At 43.4% G+C, this 17415-nt stretch overlaps 1 protein-coding gene across 17 annotated transcripts in view; it reads left to right on the forward strand.

The window, feature by feature from the left end:
- RBMS1 (RNA binding motif single stranded interacting protein 1) overlaps positions 1-17415 on the forward strand; it is a 225774-nt gene that overhangs the window by 193916 nt on the left and 14443 nt on the right. For all 17 annotated transcript variants that reach the window (XM_080671287.1, XM_080671302.1, XM_080671295.1 and 14 more), the window contains exons 5-6: positions 883-1040; positions 3964-4043. In XM_080671287.1, the coding sequence (XP_080527413.1) occupies positions 883-1040; positions 3964-4043 (238 nt within the window). The remainder of the gene's footprint in view (positions 1-882; positions 1041-3963; positions 4044-17415) is intronic.

Genomic DNA, 17415 nt, shown 5'->3' on the forward strand with positions numbered 1-17415 from the left:
ACTCTATATCTTTGGTTTTAGCTGATTCTGCCTCAATAAAGGAAAGATGAGTAGGAAATGACCTGATTATTGCTTCTTAAACTTTCATATGCAAATGAATCACCTGGAAATCCTGTTAAAATGCAGCTTTTGGTTATGTCGATTTGGGGTGGGGCCTGGGATTCTGCATTTCTATTATGCACACAGGTAATTTCATCCCTGCTGGCCCCTGGATCCTCTTTCAGTAGCAAGGACCTAGCAAACCTCCCCCACCACCCCCCGCATCTGTTCTAGACTTTAATTTTATCCAGATTCTAAAATTTGATCTGCCTAGAGTTTATCATTCTGTATGGCTTTGCGTTTTCTTTTTGTTGTTGTCATTCATTTTGGAGCTCTCCTTTTCCTGATGGTGATCACAGCTCAAAAGTAGTAAGGACTCTGCCATGGAGCAGAGGAGGGGATTTGGGGCAGAGCCCCACTGGGCTTTAGATGACTTGGTCCAGAATCCCACATGTGTCTCCGGATTGATTAGCAATAATCGCCTTCTGTGCAATAGTGGCCTGAAATGGACTCCTAAAAATAGTAGTAGAGCAGAGGTTGGTTATTTTGGGGAGCGCCGCGGACAGCTGAAACTTGTGGTTCCACGAGGGGATCCTCTACAGCTTAGCGTCCCTGCCAGCAGTTCCACTTCCAAATCTGCTAAGAAAGGCTTGGTCGGCTCATGTCTGACCTGCACAGGCTGTCCAGGCTTCAGATCCTATTTTCAAGTGTCCACGGTGACTTGGGTGTTGTGTAGTTCCCATGATCTTACCCGAGCAAAGAGAGTGGCTAAATAAAAGTAGGTGTGTGAACATATCTCACCTTCTATTGGGCAGAAATGGACAATTCTCTGTTCTGTTTTAGCAACAAGAACAAGATCCTACCAACCTATATATTTCTAATTTGCCACTGTCCATGGATGAGCAGGAACTTGAAAACATGCTGAAACCATTTGGACAAGTTATTTCTACAAGGATACTACGTGATTCCAGTGGTACAAGTCGTGGTGTTGGCTTTGCTAGGTAAGCACGATTTCCTATTTTTATTATGCTAACAACCATAGCTCTGCTAAGTTTCCTGGGAAATAAATATTGAGCAAGAAGAGAATTTAAGCCAGGATTATGGGAGCTAGTTGCACCATGAACTTAAATAGTGTGTAAACATTGGTTTGCATTTTTCCAAATCTTTTGGAAGTTGATTCGTATTTTTGAACCCAAGGACACTAATATTTAGTGACTGAGGGCAAGGAAATATTATAACAGCAATAGTTCTGAAAGTATATGTCCTTAATACTTTTATTAATTAGATCAGGATGTCTATAACTTCTTCAAAATAGCAATCTCCGACTCCTAAATTTTGTACAGAAATCAGTATGATTTTTCTCATTAGATAGAAATTTGATTCAACATCAGTAAAATCAATGACATTATTAGATTTTTAAATAAAATATTTCAAACTTTCAAAAAAGTAAATCAATGATATGACATCTGTGTAAGCACCAATAGTTACACCTATGGTAACATCTTACAATTTTGCTTCAGATTATTTTCTGAAGGAGTAAAATGTTACAGATAGATCTAAAGTGCCGTCACTCCTTTCATCTTACTTTAGTCCCTTCCTCCCTAGGAAGGATACTTCGGTGTAGTGGTTAATTTGGTTTCCAAAGGAAAAATCTTAATTAGAAGGAGGTTTGATTTGTTATATAGTTCTAATCTGAAAGCCCATGTACAATAACTTATTTTACATGGTGCACTATTTAGGAACTTAATACTGTGTAGTAACAGATAACGTCTATATATCTTAAAATACTACTTTTGATTCTGGAGGAAAAATTGCTGACATTTTTCTTTTATATACATTATCCTATTTGAGGTCAATCACATGTTCTCCCACAGACCTGTGAGATAACAAAGCAAGCATTGTTTACTATTTTACAGATAAGAAAATTGATGCAAAGAAGGGACTTTTTCGTTGTCACTGGGCTTCCAAGTAATGAAGGTGTTCTGGCTTTTAATCCATTGCCATTTCTGTTAGGCCAGATAATCTACACTAATAAAAGAGAAACATGCAAATTAACCATCACTCTGCTACACCCACAAGCCACGCCCACCAGCCAATCAGGAGCGAGTATGCAAATTAACCCAACCAAGATGGCAGCCAGCCACTGAGCTGGAGCTGAGCAGCAGGCTTGGGTTGCCCTGGCAATGGAGGAAGCCAAGCTTCCCGCACACCCCGGTTGGCCCTGGCCTCCACTCAAGGCTACAAAGTTTCAATTATAGAAGATAAATAAATCCCAGATACCAGGGCCTCTGCTTGGGTTGCTGGGGGGCGTGGCTGACCTGCAAACCACCACAGGCCCCTCACCCAGGCTGCCCCATGCCCTAAGGGAACCCCCACCCAGGACACCCTTCAGGGCAAACCATCTGGCCCCCACCCAGTACCAGGTCTCTATCCTATCTAATAAAAGAGTAATATGCAAATTGACCATCACTCCAACACACAAGATGGCTGCCCCCATGTGGACACAAGATGGCCACCACAAGGTGGCCAGCAGGGAAAGGCAGTTGGGAGGGACCAGGCCTGCAAGGGAGGGCAGTTGGGGGAGACCAGTCCTGCAGGGAAGGGCAGTTGAGGGGGACCCAGGCCTGCAAGGGAGGGCAGTTAGGGGTGACCAGGCCTGCAGGGGAAGGCAGTTAGGAGCAATCAGGCTGGCAGGGGAGCAGTTAGGCATCAATCAGGTTGGCAGGGGAGTGGTTAGGGAGTGATCAGGCTGACAGGCAGAAGCAGTTAGGGGCAATCAGGAAGGCAGGCTGGTGAGCAGTTGGGAGCCAGCAGTAGGTAGGATCAGGCCTAAACGGGCAGTCGGACATCCTTCGAGGGGTCCCAGATTTGAGAGGGTGCAGGCTGGGCTGAGGGACATACACCCCTGTGCACAAATTTCGTACACCAGGTCTCTAGTTTTATAATAAAACTAAAATGTTCTGCAGCCGAAAGTCACTAAGGCTAGCTTCTCCAGTTTGCATTTGATTGGCTAAAAGGATCCATGTGAAGCAATGTAAAGCTTGGTGCCATCTAAAACTTGTCACCTCTGTACCTCTGTGGGTGTTCTTCTGAAAGCAGATCAAGTAGTTTATTTCTGTACCCAAAGATGGAATCCAATTAAGTTCTACTGCTTTTTAAAACTATTATTACCCATTAAAACCTGGGTGTAACTCTGGGTAGTCTGGGAGAGTAGCGCCTTTTGAATAGATAATTCACTGTTTCTTCCATTAAAGAAGCATAAGTCAAAATCACTTAATTCCCCTGAAATGTTTCTCAAGTGTTTTTAGCCCCCTGCAGATGATGAAGAATAAGTTGTAAAGTTAGGCTCCATCCTTTAATTACCCCTCCCTCCAAAGCCAAGATTAAAGGGAAGGTACATAATTGACTTATTTTAATTTTAAACTTGAAGCGAATACAAAAACCATATAAGGTTCTACATCCTCTGATTGACACTGGTTCTTATAGAATCTTTTGAGCCTTTCATTTTGTGATCATGTAAAGGGAAAAGCCATCTTTAAAATATTCTAGCAAACAGTGAATACACTCGTGTTTTAAACTATTTTTTTGTGTTTAATTTAATATCATGACTAACAAAGCTATTGTGTATTGACTGTCAGTTTTCCAACAAGTAGATAAAAATTATACATTTGGTATGTTTGGTCTTAAACAATCTAGATATAGGTGTTTTTTTTCTTTTGTAATTCAGAATGTACTCAACAGTTTTTTTACTTTAGAAGTATACAAGCCACAGTTAGATAAAGATAGGATAAACCCACTTCTTATTCACATGTTTTTTCTGTTTTATTTGCATTCATTAAACCTGTAAGAATGTATTCACATGCCCAGAACAAAGTGAAAACTAAGAGACCTCTAAATATTTGTTTTATTTTTATATAAATATAGGATGGAATCAACAGAAAAGTGTGAAGCTGTCATTGGTCATTTTAACGGGAAGTTCATTAAGACACCACCCGGAGTTTCTGGTATGTTTCTAAAATGTTATCAGTGGTCTTTTTTATATAATACATGTACAATTTCAACACATGATGACTTACGTCAACAAACCAAAAAAACCCACTTATTTAGCTCTTTAAAGTTTATTTCTTTGGATCTACAAATAGGACTTAGAAGTTCACCTCTCTGCAGACATTGGTTGTTTAAATAGAAATGGAAGCTGGCCCAGCACTAAGGATCTGTCTGACTGGTAAAGCCATAAAAAGCCTCTCTTCTTTGGATGCATAAGCCATCCTCTAATCCACCTTATCACCACCCTCAACAAACCTGTCACTCAGTCACACGGCTGAGTATTGTGACACTTTCTACCCCAGCTTCTGCTTTTGTTACCTCCTCCCCCGCCTTAGTTTCTGTACCTCAACTCCTATGGCCTTCCTGTCCACTTCCTCCCATTGCTCTGCCTGGTGGTGTCATGACCAAGAACACCGCACGCCTGTAGCTTTTCATCCCAACATCACACTATCATTCCCACTAAACTGGATCTGACGTACAAAGGGATTCTTCCATTTTCACTTTTTATCGGTCATTCTTTCCCATCCCATTTGTCTCCAATTTTTTAACACTAAAACCGTTTCTTTAGCAGCATCCTCAGTTTCCTTGTACTCCATACCATGGTCACACCGGTGTGGCAGAATGCTGAACTGGATTAATCCCACAGCAGTCCACTTTTACTGCTCCTGTTACCTCCGGGCAGGGAATGGCTGTCTCCAACTTGACCAGACCCTCAGGGTCACTGGTCTTCACTCAGCTTCCTCACCCTTCCCTAGAAGAAGCTCTTCATCCTGCTCAGTCCCCTTCTCACTCCCAACCCCGAGGTTAAGCAGATGACTTCCCTTCCTATTTGATGAATAAAATTGAGATCACCCATCAGGAATGCCATCATCAATTTCCTGCTTCCTCCCAACAGGGAGACCTATATTCACACCCATTCTTGCCTCCCCTTCCCCCACCCCTTCCCCCAAAGTTTCAAGGACCAAGGGTTCAAAGCTGTGTCCTTGATCCCATCCTATTGGGACCATGCTTGGCCAGGTAGCCCCTCCTCATAATTTCAGTCTGTCTTTTGCTTTTATTCTTTTTTTCATCAAAACCAAAAACCTTTCTTTTTAATGACTAACAGATATCTGGCAAAACTAGTTGGTGGAGAAAATACACAAATAATACTAGGAACAAAAATTCTGAGCATAACTACCATAGACATTTTTAAAAGCACAAAACTATGAACTGTGTTACGCAAATACATTTTAATATATATATATATATATATATATATATATATATATATATATATATATATACATATATATGTGTGTGTGTGTGTGTGTGTGTGTGTGTGTGTGTGTGTGTGTATAAAGAAAGAAAGAATCAGAGGTCGTAAAATCCACAACAACTGGAGGCTCGACCAAATGCCAGGCTGCGCACACAGCAGGCGAGCGGGCTGAACGGTTGACCTCTCGGAGACAGAGAGAGGTGGGGCTGGTTAGCAGTAGCAGCAGCTGCTGGCGAGGCCCAGATAGAGAAGAAGGGTGATCAGACCCTGCTTCTCTCTCCTGGCCTCGCCAGCAGCCAAGCCTCTCTTTCTCTCCCAGAGGTCAGCAGTTCAGCCCGCTCACCAGCAGGCTGGGGCGGCTGCTGATCAGCCCCGCCTCTAGGATCAGGCCTGGAGATAGGCCCAGAGATGCTGACTGGCATAAAAACTGACCAATCAGAACCAAATCTGGGTGAAGTGCAAGGAGCCAATGGCTGCCTAGGAGGCGGAGCTTTTGACGCTGACTGGCATAGAAACCAACCAATCAAAACCAAATCTGGGTGAACTGCGAAGGCAGAACATAAGGTGGGGGCTGAGGAGGGGTTTTAAGGGCACCAGCTGTTTGGTGTAAGGTGTAAGAAAGTGATTCAATTTTTTAATAACCAGTTTGGCAGTATAGTGCATATGGCTGGCTATCAGTCCAGATATAGCGATTATGTGTTTTTGTCTGCCAAGAGCATGTCCTCCTGCTGAAAAAGGCTCCCCCCCCCCCAATTTAAGCAATCCTATCCTATATAATCTATACTAATAAAAGGGTAATATGCTAATTAGACCAGGTCAACTGGCCATCTTCCAGATGTCCAACTTCCTTCTGGACAAAGCCATGGTGGTGGGGGCAGAGCCAGTTAGGGGAGATCAGGCCAGCAGGGGAGGGCAGTTAGGGGCAATCAGGCAGGTAGGCAGAGGCAGTTAGGGGCAATCAGGCAGGCAGGCAGAGAGGTTAGGGGCAATCGGGCAGGCAGTCAGAGGTGTGAGTGGTGATCAGGCAAGCAGGCAGGCAAGTGGTTAGGAGCCAGTTGTCCTGGATAGCAAGAGGGATGTCCGACTGCTGGTTTAGTCAGACATCCCCGATGGGTCCCAGATTGGAGAGGGTGCAGGCCGGGCTGAGGAACCCCCCTCCGTGCATGAATTTCATGCACCGGGCCTCTAGTAAATAATAAAATCTGTCCATTTGTGTTTCAGATTGTTCAGGTCTCCATACTCTTGAAACTAAAGTAAGCCCTCTCTAGCTCCTCCCCACATAAACCTTCTAACACCGTGTTCCACTTCCTTGCTTCTCATGCCCACCTCAACTCTCTCCAACCTGACTTCTTCCCCTAGGGTGCAACTGAAATTCCTTGTGGTAGACTTATTGTATTCGTCTGCTAGGGCTGCCATGACAACGTATCACAGGCTGGTTGGCTTAAACATAGAAATGTATTATCTCAGAGTTCTGGAAGCTGGAAGTCCAAGATCAGCGTGTCAGCAGGGCCGGCTCCTTCCGAGGGCTGGGAGGGAAGATCTGCTCCAGCCTTGCTCCTTGGATTGTGAATGGCTATCTTCTCCCTCTGCCTCTTCACACCATCTTCCCTCTAGGCGCGTCTGTCTCTGTGTCCAAATTTCCCCTTTGTATAAGGACACCAGTCATTGGATCCAGGTCTACCCTAAGAACCTCATTTTAACTTTAAAGACTCTTATGTCTAAGGGGGTTGGGAGGAGGTAGAAGAGGGTATAGGAGGGATAAATGGTAATGAAAGGAGACTTGACTTGGGGTGCTGAACACACAGTGCAATATATAGATCATGTATTATAGAATAGTATACCTGAAACCTGTATAATTTTATTAACCAGTGTCACCTCAATGAATTCAATAAAAAATAAATAAGAACACATTTTAGAAAAGACTCCATGTCTAAATAGGTTGCATTCTGGGGTACTTTTGTATGGAGGGAACACAGCTCAACCCTAACATTTCCCCGCAGGGGTCAGACCTGGAGGCTTCCCTGTCTTCTCTGTGGTTGGTCTGCCATCTTGGTTTGGTACTGCCGGTCCCTCACTCTTCCTTGAAATGTGTCCTCCTCTGCCTGGTGTTTTAGCTGTCTGTCCAGTTCCTTCCCATCTTGTGTTAATTCATTCTCTTTTGTGTGCTTGTTTTCTTCTCTCTGCCCCTTAATTATTAATGTTTCCCTCAATTCCATTTTTGGCTCATGATTTTGCTATAATTCATCCACTCAAGCTTTCAGCTATTATTTCCATTCTGATGACTCTCCGACATTCATTGTTTATCCTGGCTTTTCCCCTGAGTTTCAGGCTGATGGCCTCACTCACCTTGGTTTTATCTACTTCACATTTAACTTGCCCCCCTTCCCATCTAATCCTGCTCCTCTACCTGTGTTCCTTACCTCTGGGAGTGTAACCAGTATCCACCCAGGCACCCGAACCTGAAACACAGGACTGACTATCCTGGGCACCCCCAACCCCTCCTTTCATCATCTCTCACATACAAAGTCATTCAAGGCCTTACATTTTCACCCTGATTATTTCTAGAATGTATTGTCTCCCTCCATCCCTCCTACCACTGTCTAATGTAACCCCTCACCTCTCCCCTAGGCCATTACAGTGGCCTCCTGCTTGTCTGCCCTGTTTCTAGCCCTTTCGCTCAGGTGTCATCCCTGCCCGCAGCCAGAGGGACTTACATAAAATATAGGTAGAGGGACTTACATGAAATATAGGCCTTGTGTCACTTGACTGCTAAAAGTCCTCCCCCGCCCCACACATTCCCCTTGCAAAAAGATCAGGATTCCTAGAGGCACATCAGGTTCCTAGGTTGACATTGCCTCATTCTTCAGTCCTGCCTCCCTCTGTCCCCAGCCTCAACGTTTCTCCTCCATCACTGAACTAGAAATGGTATTCTAAACACATCATGCGGCTTCATTTCTCTTACGTGGTTTCCACTTTCTCAGGTCCCTTTGCTTCCCTTTAACCTGGCTGTCCCCTCTTCGCTCTTTCAAGACTGTGCAAGGCATACATCCCCCTGGGAGGGCCTTCTCTGATCCAGTAGGGTCACCCGCTGTTTGCCTAGCACCCCAAGGACACGCACCTGTATCATATCATCTAACATGTTTACATGTGTTAGTCCATTAAACTGGAAGGTCTTCTAAGGCAGAAACTTCTCTCATCTTTCTTTTTTCATTCCCAGCATAGCACTTAGACCATACTAAGCAATAATAAATGTTTGTTGGCTTTGTATAAATTTCACTAGACTCTTCACTAAGACAATACTACCTGTTTACAAGCTAGCATGCTAGTGGCTGACCACAAACCAGAAGTTTAACTGGTATCTGTATTTATTCTGCTATCGCTCCAAAGTTCCATCTTTAACTGAACGGCTGCAGATTGTGATGAGGGATTCACTTTAATTTTTCATATCCAGTTGAGTCTCACTCACTTCATAGAACACTTGTCTATAAGTACACGTGATACTGCAGACTATATTCATCTTGTCGTACTAAAACCTAACAGCACACAGGTTGTGTGGCTGTATGTGAGCTTGGACTGCCACAGGCACAGGTTTGGAGCAACTATAAGACCTAGAAGTAGCCCAGCCATTGTTGCTTAGCGGTTGAGCATTGACGTATGAACCAAGAGGTCATGGTTCCATTCCTAGTTGGGTCACATGCCCAGGTCACAGGATCGATCCCCAGTAGGGGGCATGCAGGAGGCAGCCAATCAACGACTCTCCCATCATTGATGTTTTTATCTCTCTCTCCCTCTTCATTCCCCTCTGAAATAAATAAAAATATATTTAAAAAGACCTGGAAATAAACTATTCCAATGAATAGTTTCATTGTGAGCGAGCTTCCCTCTGTTTTTTTTAAGTTGGTTTTCTCCTTCCATCAACAACACCTGAATTGAAAGAAAATAAAATAAATAGGAATGTTTACCCTTCAACCAAGTAGAGACAAGGGAGAAATTTTATACGCGGGCACCTTCTGCAAACCCTGCCCTATGGGGCCTCCTCACTAACCCCTGTGGGCACTGCCCCCTGGTGTTTTCCTCACTTCCATGTCATCCTTTGCACAGTCAGAGCCTCGTGGTATTCGTTCTTTGAAGGGCTGCTTACCCACCCACCTGTGACCTCTTTGCTTTCTCAGCTTATTCTTGCATGCGACAAGGAAAGTTTAAGAAAAGCAATGTCCCAGCCCACATTTGTTTTTGATGTTGTTATCAGTCTGAGATAAGATCTACCAGTTCCCCCAGTGGAACAGATTTCAGAGTGTCTTGGGTGGAGGTTGGACAGTTTCCTTTTTTCTCTGAAGGACTCCATGGTTGTATCATTTAACTGTTTTCTTTGAAGTGGGTTTGAAGATTACTGGTCACACCCATTCAAGGAAAAAAAGACCTGGATTTCCAAACCACTTGTGAATGATTGTAGGAGTCTCTGTACCTTGCAACTAGTAGAAAATAGTTCCTTCCAAGGTGTGCCAAGTGTCAAACGAGGCACAAGAAACAGATAATTCCTATTACATCGAGATCATCTCTTTTGGGAGGACGGGGGGGGGGGGGGGGGGGGGCACTGTGCGGTCAAATCCGTTTTCTTTGTTCTGAATCAGAACTTAATTTTGTGGCATTTTCTAATGTTGAATGATCTTCCCTGTGTGTTGGTCTTGGTTCCCAACTAGACTGCAGGTTCCTTGGCTGCAGGGGCTGTGTGTTAGGTTTGCTTCTGTGCCAGGCCCAGGAAGCCTGTGCATCACCCTGTAACTGTGTAGGTTACCAAGTGGGTCTAACCTGTGGAGCTCATCACAATAGTCATGGCTCTTTTGAGGGCCTTTTGGGATACCCTTCTGCATATAAACAAGGCTGAACTACATTTCGGCAGCGGTTTGAAACGCACACTGTAGAACTTGGAAAGCACACTGTCCCAATGAACTCAGCTTTTCCCAAAAACAAGTCCCCAGTGGATTTGAGAACCCACAACAGAATTTGAGACCCTTTTCAATTTGACTGTATCGCTCCCCCTCTTTTTTTTGTATATAGAAAAATGAGAATTCTCTTCGACACCCAGTCTGTTCATTCAGGTGCTGCTCTCTCCCTGCGATTACCTGAGTGGCTACTCCAAAGCATGGGTTGCTCCATGGAGGGCACATTATTTTCAGTAGGACCAGCTGAAAACAAGCATATTGGCAGGCAAGGGTACATTGAGTGAGCCTTCACTTTAATCTTTAAATAATGTAGGCTCATTGCTAGGCAGACATAACATTTCATAAATATGGTCAGAGGGTGGTTTATTTAATGATGCGAGTTGTTTAGCCAGCAGAAGCAGAATTACCCGGATGGCTTCTGTCAGAGTACCTAGGTTCTTGCATGGCTGGCAGGCTGCCTGTGACATTGGAGCCAAGTACAGAAAAGAAACCCATGTTCGACACAGTTCCCAAAAGACACTTTATGAAAATTAGCAAACTGTACAGTGAACTCATCTTGACTGACATTCTTAAGAAAGTCTGTAGATGGCTAAGCAGGAGGAAGTTGACTATACACATGAGTTGTCATATCGCCTATGCTTCCCATCCTTCTGCCAACACACTGTTCATCCCAGAATGGTGTGGCTGGGTTCCCCGTGCCAGACATACCCCACCCTGGCCTGGGGCATGCTACATAACACAGTACATGCTTACAGTTCTGTAAAAATCCACGTCACGAATTTAATGTGATCTGTATTCTGAAATTGGTTTTTAAAAATCTGGAGCCTTTGTGTCTGATGTTACCATATTTTCAAAGAGGCTTTATCATTTTTTTATAGCACGTTCTTCTTTAAATCTACATTACCAAAAACAATTGCTCTTGAGGACTTTTCTTCTATCCTTCCCCACCCAGTCTCGAATTTTCCCTGAAAATGTTGAAGCCTCATCCTTTATTTGGATTTATTGTGGTATTGAGTGCAGCTGGTTTCCAGGAAGTCAGATTTACCGAAAATGTCCCCAGCCAGGGTGAAAGAACCAACGACTTCTTTGTGAGAAAATCTAGGTAAATTCCGTAGAGGTTTGAAATAACTACTTAATACTTACTTGATAAATACGGTATTCTATCATTTTGGGCCATTAGCATGGTGGCGGTTTCCCACAAAGTGAGCATCAGAAACAAGGGGTCCTGGCCAGTTTTGTCAGTGGTTACGAGTGTCAGCCCTCAGACCAAAGGGTCGTCGGTTCAATTCCCGGTCAACGGCAGGTACCTGGGTTGCAGGTTCGATCCTCAGCCCCTATCAGGGCATGTGTGGGAGGCAACCAGTGGATGTGTTTCTCTCACGTCGATGTTTCTCCCCCTCCTGCCTCCCTTCCACTCTCTCTAAAAATTAATGGAAAAAATATCCTCGGGTGTGATTAACAAGAAGAAACAATGGGTGAAGGGTTTTACTTGGATAGAACTGATGTCCAAATTAGGAGACATCCCCAAGTCAAAAACACTGTCACTCATGGCCATGATTCAGAGACGTGTCTAAAGACTCCTCTTCCAGTACCTTCCTAGCAGAAAGCACAGTCTCTGAGAAGCTAATGCACATGGCCTATTGCCCAAGCTCTCCTCAAGCTGCCTGCCCTGTACCTACTATTTTTGCCTCTGTGGGCGACACACGTTCATAAGAACAACGGCCACACATGAGTTCAGTGCTGCAGGAGGCAGTGTGACCACCATCTCTCTTTCTGGACCTTTCCATGACATTAATGGAGTCTGAATAGGTTTCTGTGTGCTAAGGGCAGAAAGTTAAAAATAAGCTGTGTGCAGTCACTGGGTATGGGAGTGCTGGCTCGAGTCTCAGTATTGTGCTAGATCATTCCGCCACGTCGCCCAAGCTTTGTCTGCGTCATGGAGGAACTTCAGTGAAGTACGTGTGTGACTGCTGGCCCACTCCATCCAAAGACTGTTTTACGTCTGCTTTCTATGTTACCCTGACTTTTCTGATTGGGTGTGTGCCCAGCAGGGCTTAAAAACAGCTCTGACCACATTTCATAACTGTATGTCTAGGTGATAGTGTTAGGGCATTGTCCTAAGCCAGGAGGCAGAAAAGTAATGTTTGGAAGAAAAATTACGACTGTAGTAAAAAGACTGGACATCCCTCAAGGGTTTTTATTGCCCATTTTGTTCTCTGAATGTTTGTCTTAAGCATTGTTTTACTCGGTAAAAAACACACACAAAGTTTTGGCAGTTGTAGGACAAAGCCATGTGCGAACTCCTAGTCCTTTGAGGACACTGTGATCACCCCTTTGAGACGGGAATCTGCTCACACGTCCCTCACCCCATGTGCGCAGTAGAGCAGTGTAAATGCACGCACGCACTGGTGTGCTGTGCTCTCCAAGCTGCACTCTTCTGAGCAGTCACTGCCACAAGAGCCAGCGTGCTGGGTGGCCGTGGGCTGAGCGCCCTCTTGCAGATCTAAAATTCCAAGGCAGGAAAGCCCAGTTTTTAAAAAGTGACAAGGGACCACAGCTGGAAAGGTGCCAGTGTTTTAGCTGAAGATGTTTGATGGATTGTTATGCCAGGCTTATGATGGGGCTGGCTTCATTGTCACCATTAATCACACCCAGCCTGCAACAGATTCCTCGAATCAGTTTTTCACCTTTTTGCTATCAAGTTGTCCCAGGGAGGAACAATAAGAAATGGAGAAAAATGTTATTAAAGCATAAGGATCTTGGGTGGAGGATATAGATGTTACTATGAAACTCTTTTCTAAAGAACATTTGCCAGTAACTGCATCCTTAGCTACAGCTCGAGCACTCCTTCCATTCTGTGTGGAGCTAAGGCAGCACCTCGCCAGCTTGTTAAATCCCACAGAATGAAATCTCAATGGAAAACACACCAGCGTCTAACTTCTGAACCCAGTCCCTCTCCTGAGAAGTGTTACCTTAGTAATTCAAAGGCAAGAGGGGGAACCATTATTAAAATCTGAGCTCCTCCTGTTATCGTAGCAGTAATAATAATAGCTGATATGCATTGAGGGCCAAAGCACTGTATATGTTAATGGTAACAATCATTTGAAATAAGTACTGCTACTCTCCCCATTTCATAGATTATGAAACCAGAAATATTAAATAACTTGCACAGAGTCACCAGCTAGTCAGTGCAAACCCCAGGGAGACTAATCCAGAGCTAGTGTTCCAACCACCATACAATCTGACCACCAGTATGGCCGTTGGCACTGAGATTGGGGAGATAAATTATACACACACAGAGATGTTCACACAGTATTATAACAACAGAGAAACTATATGCAGTCCCTTTTCAAATAGCACATTATGTAGCCATTTATTAATTATTCTCTAAAAAGGTAGCGAAAGGTCCACAATGGAAATGGTGGAAGAAAAGGACCTAAACATTGCAAATGTGAAAAAATAAATACAGACTTAGAAAAGTAGTACACATAGAATAGTAAAATATTTATGTTAGAGTGATGGGAAAGGATTACATTTTTGTTTTTTACTTAACCTTACTTTAACATTGTTGAATTATTATTTCACTGCCAGGTAAAGCTAAGTGGGAGATGGAAGCACTATATAAAGGCAGGAAAGGAGAGGTGTGGAAGGATGGGCATCTGTAGACTCTGTAGCTCTGAGTCGTGAGTGAGCGGGGCAGCAGGATTTGGTTAGAAACCAGGGGCTAAAACTGGAAGGGATGTCGTTGGCACGCACACCCTGGAAAAAAATGAACAGTCATTTTTATTAGATCCTTAGGTTGAGTTTTTAAAAGAAAAGTCCCAGATAGTTCCTTGCATGTTGTTAGTTGAGGAATTTTGAAAGTAGGCACCAGCATCAGGAAGAAAGCTAATTGCAGTTGCTGAGTTGGCTAGTTTCCTACAACTGATGGAAAAGCTTCTATCGAGGGCTGTTGGTGTTTTATAGAATGCTGATTGGGATAAAATGCTACATACCTAGGAAAAGGGGCATTTGGACGTAGCCATTTCTCCAGCTGTTAGAACTCAGTGAAAAAAAGGTCCGCTCTGTTACAAACCACAGTTTTGAGTCCTCCGAGCACTTAGAGATGTGAGGACTTCCAGGAGGGCAATCAGAAGCTTGGTGCTTAGTCAGAGCAGGCATTTAAAGCGGCTTTTAGTGTGGGTATCAAAGGAAGATATTGGAGCATAAATCATTGCAGAGTTTGAGCTTCAAAAGAGAGATAAGGAAACCGCTTGGTGGAGATGTGCAGTGAGTCATCCTGGGGATCACCCAGATGGCTCATCATCCTTTAGGGGAGGTATGGGAGTGCCCCACAGTCAGACATTTGTAGATCATCCCTCTTGCAAAGCCCTGTTGAGGGCATGTTGGAGAATCCAGGAATGCAGTTACCCACGCCTTAGGGAAAAACACTTAAAAAACATTTTAATAATGTACTAATGTCTTTAACCTGAAGTCAAAGTAATTCCTTAGCAGTGATCGGCAAACTCATTAGTCAACAGAGCGGCAAACCGTGGCTCGTGAGCCACAACAGCCTCAGTTTGCGGACCACTGCCCTAGGTGGCTCTTGAGAGAGGGGCCAGAAAAGGTCAGGTCAGTGTTTGCCTGTGTGGCATTGCCTGCTGAAGGTTATGTGACAGTAGTTAAACTTTTGGAGGTACATGTTCCTGTTGGTTCTGATGAACAAGCAAGTAACTTTTCTGTCTTGGTTACTAAGAAGAGAATCTGACCTGAAAGATCTCACAAAAAAAAAAAAAAAAAAAAAAGGGTTGCTTAGGTTGAAATTTTTAAAGGAAGATTTTGAAAGTAGTTCACTTTATCAGAAAGGAAGAGTGGGTTAGTGTTCCACACTGATGGAAACGCTTCTGTCTAGGGCAGTTTATATTTTACAGACTGTTGATTGGGGTAAAATCTGAGGTACACAATCTGGTAAAATAAATTGATTAGGGGCAACTTTTTATCTTTTTTATATCACCTTAACACAGGAATACATCTAAAATCATAAATCATTTGTTAGAACTTTCTACAATTATTTTTTATGCATCAAGGTAAAGAGATGCTAATCTAGAAAGGAGACCATAAAGAAGTTATGGGTTGACAGCTCATACTAACTTTTTTAACATAATATACCCAAATTTCCCTATTAGTCACAGTCATACACTGGTATTCATGGCACTTCCTTTTCTGCATGCCAGCCCTCCTCAATATTTCCCTTCAATAAAGAGCAATCAGAGGCCACCTGAAGGACCGGTCTGTAGAACAAACTGACATAGCATAGTGTCTCCCAATCTTATACCTGGAACCTGTGTATTAGGCTCCAAAAAAACAAGCAAATTAAAAACTATTCCCTGGTTTGGAATTAGCCACAGGATATGCCAGTCAAATAAGAATCTCTCATTTTGAAACAAGCTTACATACACTTAAGAACAAGTGGATCATGATAGATTTGGGTGTGTGTCTGTTTTTCATTTCAAAACTCTAACTGAAATCATCTAACCCTTACTCGGCTTAATGACAGCATTAGTGTCTTAAAGAAATTTTCACGTGGTTGCTTTCCTGGAGCACCTGGTACACTCTTCGTAATGAATAAGACATCAAGGATTTACAGAGTTAAGCTGCTTCTCATAATGTCATTCAAGCGCAGGGAGCACCAGCTGTAAAAGAACTGGAGCACCCGTCAGATATGGCTCAGTTGGTTGAGGGTTGTCCCGTGCTGGGGTCAACTGGTTCAATTCCTGGTCAGGACACATGCCCAGGTTGAGGACTCAGTCTCCAGTAGGCGGTGTGCAGGAAGCAGCTGATCAATGTTTCTGTCCTATCCCTCCCTTCCTCTTTCTCTAAAATCAGTAAAAACATAGTTTTTTAAAAAAGAATAACTGGAGCTGTTCCTGTATCAAGTATATCGCTTCTGGGTGGCATTTTTATTAAAAATAACTTCTGAAAACAGCACTCTGTGTCATAAATGGTAAATGGGTTTCCATAAGGTTGGGTACACTCTCATCCCCATTAGACTGCAAGCCTATTTTACCCACCACTGTATCCCTAGTTCTTAACACTGTACCTTAAACTTAGTGGGCACTAAAAAAAAATTTCACCTGCTAAACAGACCAGAGGGACTTTTAATAGAGGAAAGAAGCCATTAGAATTTGATTTGATATTGCTGGGCACTCCTATATGTTTTTAGCAGACTTTATTGTTGCCTGAGATTATTTTGTTTTTTTGACAGAGGGTACTCTAGATGAATAGAAATGTGTTGGAAGCACCTGACCACAGACAGGTGCTTGGCCTTTGAACAAATGTGGCGTTTCAGCACTCGCCAGGGATTGCTACCAACTGTTTTCATTCACACCTACCTGCTTAAGCAGCCTGTAGTGAACTTACCGATGAGTCCAACTGGTCCCCTTCTTTCTCTACAAGAAATGATGCTAATGGAAGAAAATGGTTCGTTTGTATTATTCTCCATGCCAAGCAAACTTTTTTTTTTTTTAGTTAAATTTCCGTCCAGGAGCTAGTCTTTATAATGCCTCTAGATAAAAGCATCCTCTTAACATGAGGTTGCACAAAGTGCCAACAACCACAGAATTTATTATCTCTCTCCTGCCCTCCAAGGTTATGGGAAAGCAGAATCCTAAAACCTCAGATGTCACTGGAGAAAACATTTAGGGCCATAAGGACCTTTCCAGATCTGTGGAGAGTGAGATTTTGCTTCTTTTGTTTAAGTTCTTGATTTGTCCTTAGAAGTCAAGGTGAGACATTTGAAGCCACAGACACTCTCATCTCAGCAGGGTTTGCTTTTTATCCCATCCTTTGCTTTGAACGTCTGTGTTCTCTTGGCCCTAGTAGTTTCCATCTGCCCCTATATGGCCCAGTTGTAGAACTAAAAGCACCATCAGTGATTGGAAAGCTCTCTTGCTTCATTGCAACCATGTACTTTAAAAGCCAATATTTTCTTTTCTCTTTTTTTTGAAAAGACTAAAGAGAGTAGCTCATCTACTGTCTAGGATTTGGCCCCAGTCCATCTTCCATCACACCCAGTTTGCCTTACATGGAAGTTCCTTGTTCAGGTGAGCCTGGGGGAGTTGGGGTGTGGTAGAAGTCAGAAGGAAAACAAAG

This window comes from Plecotus auritus, assembly GCF_963455305.1.
Source record: "Plecotus auritus genome assembly, chromosome: 5".
Classification (NCBI taxonomy): Eukaryota; Metazoa; Chordata; class Mammalia; order Chiroptera; family Vespertilionidae; genus Plecotus; species Plecotus auritus.